Raw genomic sequence first — 15,979 nt, 5'->3', positions numbered from 1 at the left:
CTTGGTGCAAAATAAATTGAATTATGCATAACTTCCAGGATAATTTGTTACCGCAAATGTGTTGTGCGGCATCTGTGCACACCCTGCGAGAGACCAAAACTCAGGAGAAGTATCAGCCAGTATTGATATGTAAAGTCCAACTGATATCATTGGTATTGGCTAATATCGATACATTAGCATCAGTATCACCTCAGCTGTTTTTAAATTATTTAGTTCAAAGAAGCTGAAAATAAATCACATGCAATTTGAAAAATTTGCAGTTTGAAACAACAGAATAATATACCTCATTTTAATTATTAATTTTTAACTATATAATGTTTGTATCAATTTTTTCCAGAAGGAAGATAACGTTTCTTCACTATTTGAGACATGCATGCTGTTAGCAGAAAGTCCTCGTCCAGCAGATTCTGTGACTGCTGCTTACATCCTTAAAGCTCTTCTTCATTTTTCAATTAGTAAAAATACCTGGGAATTAATTGCAAAGCAAGAGAATACAGACAAAATAGAATTTGAATTGTAAGTACGTTTTATGAACTGGTTTTTGTCTTTTGTTTTACAACATGCCCAGTGATGATTGTCAAGTTTCTCTAAAAACATCAGATGTGTTTATTTTAAATGTACATAAGTAAACATGAGCTCTCTTGGCATATTAGTATTAAAATATTGAACACAAGCAGATATGTTCTTAACTTTATATCTGTTGTTATTATTTTTTATTATAGATAGCAATGAATGCAAACAAGATTAAGGATATGCAGTGAAAACTTGATTAAACGTTTTTCCAAGATCTTATGGTTTAAAAACCTATGACGTAGGAAATGTAATAATAATAAAATAATAACGTGTGGTGCAACAGCCCATGAGGGCCAGTGCCTACCTACCGACCGTTGGACTCACTGCCACCGAGAGATGTCCATTTGACTTCGGTCTCAGAGCTCAAGGATGACCTCCAGCTTCACATGGGCCTCAGTCTCCAAACTCCATCTCGGCCTCCAGCCTCACAGGGCCTCAATCTCTGAACTCCATCTTGGACTCTGGCCTCCAACGGCCTCATCCTCCGAGCTCAAGGTTGGCCTCCAGCCTCACATTGCCTCAGCCTCCAAACTCCATCTTGGACTCCAGCCTCTAATGTCCTCAGCCTCCAAACTCCATCTTGGCCTCTGGCCTCCAATGGCTGCAGCCTCCAAACTTTATCTTGGCTTCTGGCCTCACATGGCCTCAGCCTTGCAAGTCTGTTGGAGGTCGAGGCTGAGGTTGGGCCTCATGAGGCCTGGCCTCTGGAGGCTGGACATCTCTGTTTCTAACTACTCTGAAAATGTTTCAAGGACAGAGTTTGTTTTGAGTTTTTCGAAAAGAAGGGGTAAATGTTGAACAATGGATACTGTGACGAACCATCAGTTTACACATGGGTGTAATGTTTTAATGTTTTAAAATTGATCTGCAGTCACGCTGAACTCTGATTTTGTGTTGTATAAAAGTTGAACTGAGATTAAGTCCCTGCGATCTGTGGTCAAAGTTGACCCGCAATTTTTCTCTGATCAACAGATATTGACCGAAGTTCAGCTGTTGTAACATGGCTGTACTAACGAATATTTGCTTGTAAAATGTGTTGCAAGTGAACGTAACAAGATGGCAAGACCGGAGAATCAATTCATAAAATCCTGTTTCCATAATAATAAAGAAGTAGCATGCACAACGAGGTGAACAATGATAAATATTTCTTCCATTTTTCTTTCTTTCCATATATTGTGTGTCATTGTTATTTACTGTTTGAAATACCATGTATTTTTTTCTTGAAATGTGCCTAATATGACTGCAAGAGCATATTGTAATATTGTTTAATTTCACAATCAGAGAATGGTAACTTGAGAACAATGAAGTGTTGATACAAGCAGAAAATATGACCCGTTTTCGTTTTCTTGTTGATATCATTATAAAACTTGCATTGGGATGAACAGAGAGTATAAAAATATTACCATTTCGCTTTACTGCATCCAGCCAAGTGTCATTGCAATCCAATTTTGTCCGCAGAATGGAACAGAGCATGTAACATTGGCTGTAGTATATATATATCTACTGCTTTATGAACCGAGAATGTTGCATTTTAGTTGGTAAAGCTTTCTCTCCTCCTGATATATAAATAACACATATTTTATTTTGAATATTATTTGTTTTGGACATAATTTACATCCGAGAGGACAAACGCCATTGTTGTTTCAATATTTCTTTCCATTCGGAAAAATGCAAACACATTTTGCATTTCACAACGTAGATTATTCAATTAAGTGCAAGGAAAATTCCGTATACTACTTACAGGAACTAATGGTCCACCTGTAACACGTTATCGTGTAATCACAAAATAAATATAATAAACATCTCCTCAGATGAACAATAGCTCCAAATCCGAGTATACGAAAGTTGTTATATCTCTTTTTAGCATTAAAAAGAAATACAAATTTAAAAAAAATTCTATTTATGCAAACATATTTTTCCTCTTTGCAACCGAGAACCAATAGTTGCTTTCATTGTCAATGACAAATCATCCATGTGGAACTTGTACAAGCAATAAATGGCTGTTTAGTATCTAATTTTACGTAATTTTACTAAATTTGCAACATGTTCGAATATTTACTACGTCCAGCACCTCAGATTTATTCTTTATTCAAATATTAAATACGTGCATTTTCCGAAACCGACTTAAAAATGTTTGCTGTTCAGTTTTGGACAATTGGCAACATCACAGGCACACTAGCAACATGTCTGGATTTGCCATGTTGCCAACGTATTTCTTTGACCAAAGATCAGGATTTGATCTAAGATTAACAAATCGGCAATTAGCTTTATACAACATGATAGAAGCTTGAGCTTAGTTCACTCCCAGATCGTAGGTCAAATCTGATCTCCAGTTAGTGATGTTTATGCAACTGGCCCTAAGTGTCACACAAGGAGAACGACACATATTACACTATGTGCACAATTTGTAATAATTTTGTTTCTTCAAGTAGTGCTTTCACTGCTTCTGTTTCTCATGGTAGAGTGGGGATTAATGGAGTTGGCCATACCTTAATACAAGGGTCGTTCAAGGTTGACCGGGATTTTCGTACGTAAAAAATCGATGAATAGCCGGATCATGATGAAACGTGCGGGTGACGTAATGTATTCCTTCGCGAGTAAGCGCCGGGCATGACGTATTTCATGCATGCGCAGCAGTTGCAGCGAACATGGCAGCAAGCAGTGTGTCTGTGGCTGTGGAGCAGCGGTGTGTAATCAAATTTCTCGTGAAGGAGAAAGTGAAACCAGCTGAGATTTTCAGATGATTGCAAGCACAGTATGGTGAACAAACGATGTCGCGGACAAGAGTGTACGAATGGTGTGAGCAGTTTCGCGAAGGACGGGAGCTGGTGACAAATGAAGCGCATGGACACATTCGCCCGACTGCAGTCACACCAGTGAATATCGCACGTGTTGAGCAAATGATTCTTGAGAACCGGCGAGTAACAGTGCGGGATATTGCTGCCGAGGTGAATATCAGTGTCGGGAGTGTTGAGACAATCATTCACGACCACTTACGCTTCCGCAAAATCTGTGCAAGGTGGGTTCCCCACCAGCTGACATTCGATCAGAAGTGGACACGCAGGACGGTCTGTGAACAGCTTCTGAATCGGTTTCGAGTGAGAGACCAAAAGACGCAGCATGGAGTGGCGACATAAAGGTTCCCCGCCCCCCAAGAAAAGCAAAACGCAGCCGTCCGCTGGAAAGATCATGTCAAGTGTCTTCTGGGACATGAAGGGTGTTATCCATGTGGATTTTCTGGACAAAGGGAGCACGATTAATGCCCAGTACTACTCCACATTGTTGAGTGGTGCTGTACGAAAGTCCATTCGCAAGAAAAGACCTGGGATGTTGTCTGGAAATGTCATTCTTCTCCATGACAATGCCCGCCCTCACACGGCCAATGTGACAACAACAACTCTGGCCGACATGCGCTGGGAAGTTCTGCCCCATCCCCCCTACAGTCCGGATTTAGCCCCCAGTGATTATCATTTGTTTGCACCCCTTAAAGACCATCTGGGAGGGAAGAAATTCACGACAGATGAAGCACTGCGGAGCGATGTCCTCCAGTGGCTACGACAACAACCAAGTTCTTTCTACGCCAAAGGAATTCGGGAGCTGCCAGAACGATGGCAACGGTGCCTCGGCGCACACGGAGAATACTTTGAAAAACTGACATAGTTTGGTGTTTCTTCTGCTACCTATTTCCTCTGCAGAAATAAAAGTCCCGGTCAACCTTGAACGACCCTTGTATGATGTTCAATTTGTGAAATTACTTGCACTAAACAATTTTAAGTCTTCAGTCACACAATTACAGTCATTTACGCCATCCCTCAGATGAGGACATCGCTGAAATATTGAGCACAACATTAAAAGTGTATTCATTCTTGAAGTTGCTTACATGGGAGTCTACAGTCACTTACTGCATCATGGTGCTGGCTAGCAAAGAACAAGGACCTCTATGGTATCTGTCCGGAATGACAAGTGTTTTACTGTGACATCTGTTGCATTAATGATTACTGAGCCCATAACGAACTAGCCACCTGATTAACATTTGAATATGTTAAATTTCACCCTGTAGGATTACATGCGGATTAAAATATTATTATTTATATGCATGGCTTACAATGCTTAGTTGCATGCCACACCTCTGTGTATATCTACAATTATAAATTCTAATGCATAGATTCTTGAATGTATACAGGATTGTAGTATACAATGTTCTGCATTGATAAATAATTACCATCCGTGTGTAAACCTTCTGTTCTAATCATGTTTTAAACTTACAAACATGTACAATCCCATTTACAGGGTTTTTCAAAATCATTGTTGGGGTTCCAATATTTTTTTTCGGGGCAGGTCATGTAACATATGGCATTGATAACCATACCAACTGATGGAGGCTTTCTCAAAGTTTTCTTTCATAATAGGCAATTTCCTGTAGTTGTGCATTTGGCTACTAGGAGTCAGAATTTGAAGATGGCAGGTCATGGCATGGTTTTTTGTGCTCGAACTTCATCATAGTTTGCCAGTTATTGTTGTTCAATGACAAATTTCATTCACCAGTGGTATGCGCAGTTTCAGGAGACAGGGTGCTGCATAAAGGAAAAACCAGAAGCACGAGTTGACCAGGTTAGAGAGCCTTCCAACAGAGTCCTAGGAAATCAGAGGGAATCTGCAAATCAAAAAGTGTGGCAAAACAGCGAAATAAAGTAAACCAAATCAACCAATTAATCAACATGGGGATCATAAAGGAAAACTTTGAGAAGTATTTTGGGCAGTGGTAACAGACTTACAAAATGCAAGCACAAAAATGGAGCTGTAACCTGCCAACCTGCCATCTTGTAAAGCCTGCCTCCTAGTGACCAAATGTGTATCTACAGGACACTTGTCTGCAATGAAATAAAACTTTAGGAGTGTCTGCATCAGACATGGTTATAAATGCTGTATGTTTCACGATCTTCCTAGGTTAAAACATTGAAACCCCAACAATAATTTTGAATAACCCTGTACTTCTACAGCTAGTAAAAGGAAACCGTGGAATTGTAAGAATAAATGTTATTACCTAAATTCTAGTATTTAAAAAAATATATAATCATTCTCCTCGTTGCAGGGAAAATGATATTCCTGAAAGATCAGCATTCAGAGTATGTAGTATTTTGTACAGAAGGCTCAAGAAACAGTTGGATGTTTCAAAGCGAAGTCTACTAATGGCTGCAGGAAGTGGCCCAATGTATGGAACCTTGTTCTGTTTGCGATATGTGCTTCAGGATGTTAATATGAGGTATGGTTTAAGTGTGAATTGAGGAAAACCTAAATTGTTTGATTGTAAAAGCATGATGTGAATCGACAATTAGCACTATCAGCTCCATTATATGACCAACAGAAGGTCAGTAAATTTGCTCAAAATATTTTACATATAAGTTCGTTTAGCGGAATTTATTTGTTATGTGCCATGGTAACAATTTTTTTCCAAATTTATTTGAAATAGACAAGGAGGTCAGTTCATGAAAAGTGAGTCTTCAGTTATTAAGACTACCATTATTCAAATTTTTGAAGTTCAAAGTTTATATTTCCTGACTATGGCTATTGATATACTTGAAATATAATGCATCAAAATTTTTACTATCCAAAAAACATGGAGCTAATTTAGAAAATAAAATTGTAAACTTTAAGGTTAATAAATTATTGTTTTAAAATTACATTTATTTAGTACAATATTAATATTTGTGGAATAAATTTTTAACTATTGATATTCTCCTTTAGTTCTCTGGTAAAGTTTCCATTGAATATCACAATTTTAACCCTTTAATTGAACTTAAATTTCTTTCAGTGAAATTTCCCATAGTGCACAATGGAGACAATTGGTGGGAGAAACCATCTCCCTGTGCTTCGAACTGACAGATGCTGTGTCACATGTTGTAAATAGTGCTTCACCAGAGGGACATGTTCCTCTCAATATTGGCACAGGTAGGATTGCAATGTTGCATGTGTAATTTTACAGATGAGGTTGGCATTACAATTAAAACAGCTTTTTATGATTTCTTACAAAAAATATATTGTTCATAACTTCAGAGTCACTACAAGGACTGAATGTTTTGTTACATGATATAATATTGTTCTTCTTGAAACAACCATACAATACTTTCGATATTTCATCTATTAGGTATTTATAGTTTATCATTTTTACAAATATACTATAATATCATGTGCTGTATATAAAGTAGTTTAAATATTTAGTCTTAATATACGTACATGTTCAATGATGATGCAAGCAAGAAGACTTTGAAACATTGGAAACAGTGTTGTTCATTATCTGGGTTGGAAAATTTGACTTTAGCCAGACTTTTAGCAATTTTTGATGTGGAGTGACAAATTTGGCTTGCTAGCTTAGTAGATACAGGATTCTGTGCAAGTGTGCTTAGCCCTTAAATGCCAAGGCCCTTTTATGCAATAAGGTGTGATTTTCTGTGTGAAGTTTAAAATTGCTCAAGGTTTTAAATAAAAGTTTATATCTTGGAAACTACAAATGCTAAAGTTACAAATTATATAGCTCGTTTTTTAGTGAAGTTGAGGCACAAACAAAAGAACCCTTTGGCCCAAATTCTTTGTGCACCTTCTCCTTCATCTGTTCAACTCGGGCTATAAGGAAGCATGCTCCACTCTGCCCCTCCCCTCATATGGGAGAAGGATGCACTGGACTCTTTGGTCAATGTAGGTTCCACTACACAAGCCTATGGTTGAAAAAAATTTTTTTTTTACTAAATGGAAAAATAAGAAGACAAAGTAAAAGAAAATCTTATTCTTATACGAAATTTGAACTTGCTGCTTATACTTTCAGAGAAAAACACATTTTCTAATGTAAAAGCTCTGCTTTTTTCTGTGAGAAATTTAAAATTCCTTCTTATTTTACAAAATTTGAACTTTGTCGGATCCCACGTAGGCAATGCCAGGATGTGAAGATTCAAAACGATACCTACATGCAGCCACAAACCACAGTAGCCATGCGAGGGACCTAGGTTTGATCCCCGGTGGGGGACAACTGGGATTTTTTCCACCTGTTCAAGCTGCTCCAAAGTCATATAAAGTGGGTACCTGTATGAAACTCTGGGGGGGGGGGGGGTAATAGGCAGCCAGGGACTTGGTGCTGATCACATCACCCCTACCTTCGGCCGTGATCAAGAAAGTGTGCGGCCCTAACTTCACACCCCCTAAACATCTTTATGGCATGCTGCAAAACACAAGGGAGCACTTTACTTTGCTTTTACCTACATACAGTCTGATGTGTTCCATTCCCATGGCAAGAATTGCACACTTGCTGCTGATGCTTTTGGAGAAAAAATATAATTTCTATCGTAATAGCCAAGATTTTTTTCAGTGGGAAATCTTCCCCTCCTTCAGATGAAGCCAGAATCAATTTAAATGTTTCTAATTAAGCAGGGTTCCTGTAGCACCTAATACATGTTATGTCCAAACATAACCTGACTCACAACTATGGTCCAAAAGTAGAAAAAACCAAGTGTGACTGACACATATGCCACATCTCTGCTTTAGCAAACTCACGTGAATGTGACATGTATGTCACATCCCAGCATTTAAAGGTTAATACAGTGTGGAAATGTTTGCATTTATTATGCATTAATTTATTATTATATTCCAACAGTACTTTCGAATAATGGTTTTCACTGCAATGATTTGATTTTTAATTGTGTGTGGAGTGTCATTATTTTTTTCTTTATTAACCACGCCAAACATAGACAACTTGAGGCTTTATGTTTATATTTGGCTAGATAATTTTGTTTTCAATGATTTGTCATGTATGAAGTGTATAATAATGCATAGTCTTTCAGTTATATATTGTTTTTGTTATTAGATGTTGTTCGTTGTTTGGAGAGTGCATTATCTGGCAGCAGCATCAAATTTGAAGTTGTTTCAAATGGTGATCTGGATGAAGCCTCCAAGTCTTGTTCTTTGGCCCATGGATCTAAGATGCGGTGTGTGACAGCCCAAATGGTCTTGTTGTGCTCCTGGAGAACAGTTAAAGAGGTACAGCATGGCTACATTCTAATATTGTAGAATTTTCTGTGAAGAACCGTGATTGTCTAATTGGTAGGATATCTGATTGCCATGTGGGAGACCCAGGTTCAATTCCTGGGGTGGGTGAATTTAGATGGGAATTTTTCCAATGAATGGGTAGTCAGGAGCAACCTTTCAGGATTGAAGGCAGCTGGAGTATGGTGGTGATCACATCATATCCACAAATGACTGAGGTTGTGTATTTTTCAATTATTTTATAAATTATATTAACGTGTGCATCAAACATGTGCAAACAAGCCGAACCTACAAACTCCTGCAAGAATGCAAACCATCAGTTACTGTGGCAGAGGCATGATCACAGATCCAAATATGAAACAGAAGGCTAAATATACGTAATATTGATTAGTAAACTAATCATATAAAGATACTATTAACTATCTTAATAGGCATATCATACCTTAATGAGAAACATGGACAAAAAAAGTTCAAAGAATTTTTGTTAAACACATGTTTTGAAAGAAGTAAAATGAAATATGGTTGTGGTCATGAGATATCCGTAGAGTACCGGTAGTTTTATTGGTTATGGGAATCAGTGCTTAGAGCCAAGATAATTTGCATAAGCTTTCCCTCTCCCCAAGGCTTGACAGAACATTAGAAATATCCACTTTGAGCACTTACATGAATAATACTACAATTTATGTATATAGATTGTAGTGTGCAGTTTTGTTATTTAACAATGCTTTTTTTTAACTCTTGTGTTACTTACCATCATATCTCTCCCCTCCCGACCTACAAAAATCCTGGGCATAATACTGTCTCTGTAATCTACAAGTATGTATATATTGTAGTAATTATATTTGTTGATGTCTGCCATAGGTATCATTGTTTCTTGGAGAAATTTCGTACAATGCACCACTTTTCAATGAAGGAAAACTGCGTGAACAAGATGGTGGTGGGCTTATAACCAAGGAAAGCCTTCTTGCAATAGGAGATCATTTCACTGCATTGCTGGCAGAAACAAAACACCGAGGGGCATTTGAACAAGCATATGTTGGCTTCTGTAAACTGTGCCTCAGGTTGTGGAGGTAAGTCTATTAGATTGTGTGTTGTTTGGTCAGTTCCTATGCATAATTAAATTGTAGAATCTACATCTGTAGATTCGAGGACTTACAGATCAAGAAAGCGAAGCTACTCTTAAGCTTAGCTTTCTTACTTCAGTTCAGAGACAAGAACGTCATCCCAACCTTCACCACATTAAAATACCCCATCAAGAACATCGCTACCAGTAGAATTTTAAGATACGCCAGCATGGTGCTGGTAAGGAAAGGGTACACTCCACATGCCGGGAACTTGAGCATGCCAACAGGAGTCTACTAGGCATCCACCTAGAAATTGCATCTTCTGTATCTCTGATGGACTGGGAATGGACCGACTCCACAACCAGAGCCCACATGGAACTACAAATGAACCAGGTTACAGCAAAACAAACAAGAAAACTCAGCCATCTAGAAGCAGCCAGTCTACCAACAGCCAAGCCAGCCGACCAGAACACCAACCAGACCGTGGTCAACCTAACGGACAGGACTTTGGATGAAGTCACGATATCTATCCTTTCGAAGGGTTTAAACTTGCTGCAGCACCCAAAAGTATCTTCATCAGGGACATAATCAGCAGTATTGAGCAAACTGTAAAAGATCTTCCCGACGAGACCGCTCAAGACATACGTCGAGAAACTTATGTGGCCCTTAAAAGGGCCGTTCCACCTAGACCTAACATTTTTCCAGCAGACAAAGGAAACACATCAGTTATTCTCCAGACCGCAGACTACGACAAGAAAATTTCAGAACTTCTAGCAGACTCCACATAGAGGAAATTTTCCCAAGATCCTACAGCAGCAGTTGAAAGAAAGATCAGAGCACTTTTGAAGAAAACATCATTGCCGAAACCCATTCAGGACAAATTGACACCAGCCGGAACAATACCACCACAACTGTATGGACTGCCAAAAATACACAAGACCGCAGTGCCATTAAGACCGATCGTCAGCGCCATTGGATGCCCAACATACAGACTTGCCAAATTCCTGACAACCCAGCTTCAACCACTGATAGGCAAATGTGAACATCATGTGACAAACTCCACTGAATTCATCAAGACACTTCAGCAGATCAGAACATCATCAGATGACATCCTAGTCAGCTTCGATGTTGTGTCACTCTTTACCAAAGTGCCACTTCAAGATTCCCTTCAACTACTAGAACGCCACTTCACACCAGAAATTGCCCGACCCTGTGGCCGAGTGGTTAGCACATCGCGCTGCGATGCCAAGGGTCCCGGGTTCGAATCCTGGTCGGGCTTGGTTGTTTGTGAATGTCCATTCATCAATTTCATCATTTCATCACTCATCCCCATCTTCGCAAATTAGCCAAGAAGCACAAAACGCGAAGTAAAATAAACTAAATCAATCAGTCAATCAATCACACCAGAAATCATCAGTCTGTTCAAGCACACACTGACGTCTACCTACTTCATCTACGGTGGACAGTACTACGAACAAACCGATGGTGTGGCAATGGGCTTCTCACTTGCCATAGCCAATTTTTTCATGGAGAACTTTGAACACAAAGTGCTGCGCACAGCTCCGTTGAAACCCACCCCCTTCTACAGATATGTCAACGACATATATGCCGTCTGGCCGCATGGTAAAGAAATTCTTCAGCCATTCCTAGATCATCTAAACAATCAACACCCAAATATAAAGTTCACCATGTGGAGACTGAGAAGAACAACAGCCTGCCGTTCCTGGATATTCTCATCAGACGCAAGCCAGACGGATCCTTGGGACACAGTGCATACCGGAAACCGACTCACACCGATCTATATCTCAATGCCAACAGTTTTCACCACCCATCTCAACGAGCTACAGTTCTCTCTACTTTATTTCTATCAGTAGAAATACAACATCTTTGCACAGCTTTCAAACAGAACAGGTACTCGGAACACAACATCAACATGACATTAAAACAAGTACTGTCCAAGAAGACCAGCACACCAGGGAATCCGGACACATCGGGGAACCCAGACACGCCGGGGAATCCAGACATGCTGGGGAATTCAGACATGCCGGGGAATCCAGACACGCTGGGGAATCCAGACACATCGGGGAATCCAGACACACGAGGGGACATGGACAAAGCTGACCAGAAGATAGCCATCCTTCCTTACACCGGAAATCTCTCCGGAGTTATGAGTCGAATTCTAAAGAAACATAACATAAAAACCATTCACAAACCACCTTCAAAGATCAGAAGCCTACTACGCAACCCCAAGGATGAGTTAGGACTCAAAACACCGGGAGTCTACCGTATTACCTGCAAATGCGGGAAAGCATACATTGGGCAAACGGGTAGGAAAATAGAACAGCACTGTAAAGAACATCAAAGCTCCATAAAGTATTTCCACCCTGAAAAGTCGGGACTAGCAGAACATTCAATCAACGAGAGACATAGACCAGATTTCAGCAACACAGAAATCATAGCCAAAACTTCACACTACTTGGACCGTATTATCAAGGAAGCAATAGCCATTCATGAAGAAAAAGACAATCTTAATCTCGACACGGTGCTCGAACTGGACCCAGCCTGGTTAGCGTTATTTAACCAGAAACGTGCACGTAGCAGACATGCCACTTGATTGATCCGCCCGTCCACGAACGTATATACACCAGGTTGACGCTCAGAACTGCACTTCTACCCTGAAGATGAGAGTGATGTTAGCTCTGGAAAGCTTGGAATCATTTCCACAACTCACGTGGTCGATAGCCCGATAGAATCTGTTCATCAGGATTTTCTTTTATAATAAATCATAATGTGACATATTAAAATGAAATATCAAAAGAGGTTTTTAATACTTAAAGAATACTTAATATTGAAGGGGCCACATTTGGCTTCCAGTGCATCACATTTAGGCACCCAATCCAAATAATCATCAATGTGCGAAAGCCAGGGAAGCAAAAACACATTTACTGTTATATGTACTATATGTATTGTATAAACATATTTTATGAGCATGGAAGAAAGTATAATAAAATTAATACATGTCTTAATTTGTTACTGTGATATGTATCTTGAAAGGTGAAACATTTTAATTAACAAGTGCATATAGGATATATATATATATATATAATTGTCAAAAGGAAAAAAAAATATATAGTCTAGTTTTGCAATCACTAATTTCAAACACTGCTTTACTTCATATTAGATTCTTGCTTACTTTATGTCTGTATTTGTCTTTTCCTGCTGATTTGAATTACATACCTTAATATTAATTTTTCATACAATTTATCAGCCTTGATCACAAGGCACCATTTTATTATGCCCAAGTATTTTGAAGGCAGTATTATCATTATTATTATTATTATTACTAAGGATGGACTGATATGAAATTGTAACTTATACTGATAAATAGGGTCAAGCTGATACCACTTTGACCTGATATTTATAGCAGTGCTGATACTTGTATTGATTCTCACTGATACCAGTGTAGATACTTTGAAATTGACACAATTTCAGGTAGTTAATTTTTTTAAAAATTTTAACGTATAATTTTCATTAGGACTATAGCATAACAAGGTTTTGTTATAAAATATTCATAATTTCACATGATATAAGTATTTGATCACAGTACAATTCCTCCCCACAATACTGTCAGCAAAATAATTTCCAGAATATTTAGACTCCACAAAAGTGTTACATTTTGATGATCCTGCAAGATTCTAGAATAGTAATTTGAACTTATACCTTCCAATATCGATACATCAGCATTGGTATTTGTTCAGCCCTACTGATAGCCAATATTATACTCATCAGATATTAAGTAGAAAACATTCCATGTGAAAATATATTCATTCACCTCCTTAATTAATTTATTCAGGTGACTGCAATGGGCATTGCCTTTGAAAAATTAATTGTAATTTAGAAATTTGCTATACTTGAATCATATTGCATATAAGTGAATTTTCATGTTTCCGCATTGTGAATTGGATTGTTTTCCTGATTAAATTCGAAGGACCACAGCCTTCATTAACTACCACTGTCCAGAACAAACAAAGCAGTGACGCACTACCATCTCCATCCCAAACACCATGTCCTCAGTTAATAAAGGCAATCATAATGCAGAAACATGAAATTTTACATATGCAATATTAAAACCACATTTACAGCATCCATCTTGAATCATATTGTTTCTATACACAAAACAACAAAGTGGCATAATTATGCAATCGATTTTTAGAAATATTGGGTCGGTAAAAGCAGTTAATGATTTTTGAATGAACTAACTGAAAAGCATGACAGTGATTTATGATTTAATGATGTAATTTGATTGTCCAGATCTCCTGTTGATGACCTGCATCAGTTGCCTAGAAGCTGGCTGGCAGAGCTCATGTGCGCTATAAATGGTGAGAGACCGAACACCAAAATGTGTGCTACCAGAAGAAGTGCTGGTGTTCCTTTCATGGTTCAGGTAAGATTTAAATTTAGACAACTAATTTCAGTTTTGCTATTGTCTGTTTATTAGAGGAAATGACTTATATATACAAAACTAGTTACGTCTAATTTAATAGGCATTGATTATTATCTGCCCTCATTAATCAGTGTAGTCACAACAAGTACATTTATTGTATTTTTTCATATGTACAGCACTAAAAACACTAAATTCCTTTAAAATACTGTTTGTTTCAACAGTGGCAGACAATACGTTTTCTTGTGTGAAAAGAGGAGTGCCCTTTATTGACAATTTATTGCTTTAGACATTTTCAATAGCAGTGCTATGTTTTAGATGCAGGAGGAGAGTGGTTACAAAATTTACTCCTAAATTAATTTACAATTTTGTGGTTTTTAGCATATCTAATTTATGTTACCAGTTTTTGTTTGCAAAACCATTAAGGCCATGCTGGCTGGATCTTTGGCCTTTGTCGGCAAATAATTTTTTGAAAATTCATTTTGATTTCGACAAACTACTCTAGTATTCCAAATTCCAAAATATTAAATCTGCTGAGAAGTCCTTATAGAGGATTCAAATAAATCTTCATTTGCTGCAGTTCCTTGTGTGTGCATTGTTTATATGTTGACAAAATATTACCCTTTTCTTCATTCTTCTGTTTCTCTTTATATTTTGATTTTTTTTAACAAGGCAAGAAAATTAACTAGTGTTTATTTGATATATAGTTATATTTTGGTTTAATTTTTTTAAAAAAAGTAATAGATGGTGTAAAGAATTCTGTGTAGAAAAATGAATTAATTATATTTTCATCCATCAATAGGCCTTGGTATCAACTGAATTAGAAGTTGGTGCCTCAAATACGTTTAAGGAGTCGATGCAATCTTTGCTGTCCCTTGCAAAGCAAGAAACAAATGTTGAGGCTCGTGTCCATTCTCTGAATATCCTTCGAGCTCTGTACAGAGATGCAAAACTAGGAGAACTGGTTGCTCCTTATGTTGCAGATGGTGTCAAAGTAGCAATAATTGGTTTCAAGGGGAGGAGTTGGGGTGTAAGTAAACAAATTTTAATACTTAAATAGAAGTTTGAGGAGGATAAAATGAGGCTTCATTGAGCTTGCAGTTTTGATTTTTTACATTGTTTTTTTTTTTTTAAATAAAAGAGCAATTAAAACAATTGTGTATGTATGTCAGAAATAAATTATTTCACCATGTTGAATTAGGTTATTAGTTCATTTACTGTTAATGGATGCCATATTCAAAAATGTTTATTATTGAGATAGAAAAGTGAAATTTGGTTCGGTGTTAGCTTATACTAATTAGTACATGGCAACTCAACATGGTTATGGAAAACCGGAAGTTGATGGATGCCATGTTGAAGAATGTTAATTCTTAAGATAAAGAAATTGTCAAGTCAAGATGGCGGCTGGTAGACAGAGTACGTTTCTTCTCTCCTCAAGTTTAGCCTGTGTTCTTGTAGTTTTTTGTGCCACTTGTGTCTTTCAACGTCATGAAACTGTGAAGTTACACTCTGGCTCGTCATTGTGGGCTAGGGATCCTGTGATCACCAACTGGATACTTGGTTACACGAGTTACTTTGTTCCAGCCATTCAAATTGTTCCCGAGCTCTCTGCAGCCATGTCTCGGCTGCTGGTACAACGGGACCCGCACCCTTGAGGTAAGTCAACCACCCTCGCCAGCTACCGTCACTTCCTGTGCCTCACGCTCCTGTGTGGTGATGTTCATCTGAATCCCGGGCCCCTCCAACGGAATGCTACCTCCCTCTCAGTTTATTACCACAATGTTCAAAGCATAAAAAATAAAATCACCGACTGCACTACTCATCTGACAGATCAGTTGAACTATGATTGCTTGGTGTTTACATAGACCTG

The 15,979-nt window shown here is 38.1% G+C and overlaps 1 protein-coding gene across 2 annotated transcripts in view; it reads left to right on the top strand.

Moving 5' to 3' along the window:
* The window catches only part of THADA (Thyroid adenoma-associated protein homolog), a 212,528-nt gene that overhangs the window by 153,679 nt on the left and 42,870 nt on the right, over nt 1–15,979 (top strand). For both annotated transcript variants that reach the window (XM_083111408.1, XM_083111407.1), the window contains exons 12-18: nt 338–516; nt 5,666–5,836; nt 6,386–6,522; nt 8,426–8,598; nt 9,466–9,674; nt 13,980–14,112; nt 14,912–15,139. In XM_083111408.1, coding sequence (XP_082967534.1) covers nt 338–516; nt 5,666–5,836; nt 6,386–6,522; nt 8,426–8,598; nt 9,466–9,674; nt 13,980–14,112; nt 14,912–15,139 — 1,230 coding nt within the window. The remainder of the gene's footprint in view (nt 1–337; nt 517–5,665; nt 5,837–6,385; nt 6,523–8,425; nt 8,599–9,465; nt 9,675–13,979; nt 14,113–14,911; nt 15,140–15,979) is intronic.

This window comes from Lepisma saccharinum, chromosome 25 (genome assembly GCF_977018435.1).
Source record: "Lepisma saccharinum chromosome 25, izLepSacc3.1, whole genome shotgun sequence".
Lineage (NCBI taxonomy): Eukaryota > Metazoa > Arthropoda > Insecta > Zygentoma > Lepismatidae > Lepisma > Lepisma saccharinum.
Note: the sequence above shows the minus strand (reverse complement) of the source record. Positions and strands in the feature narration are given on the sequence as shown.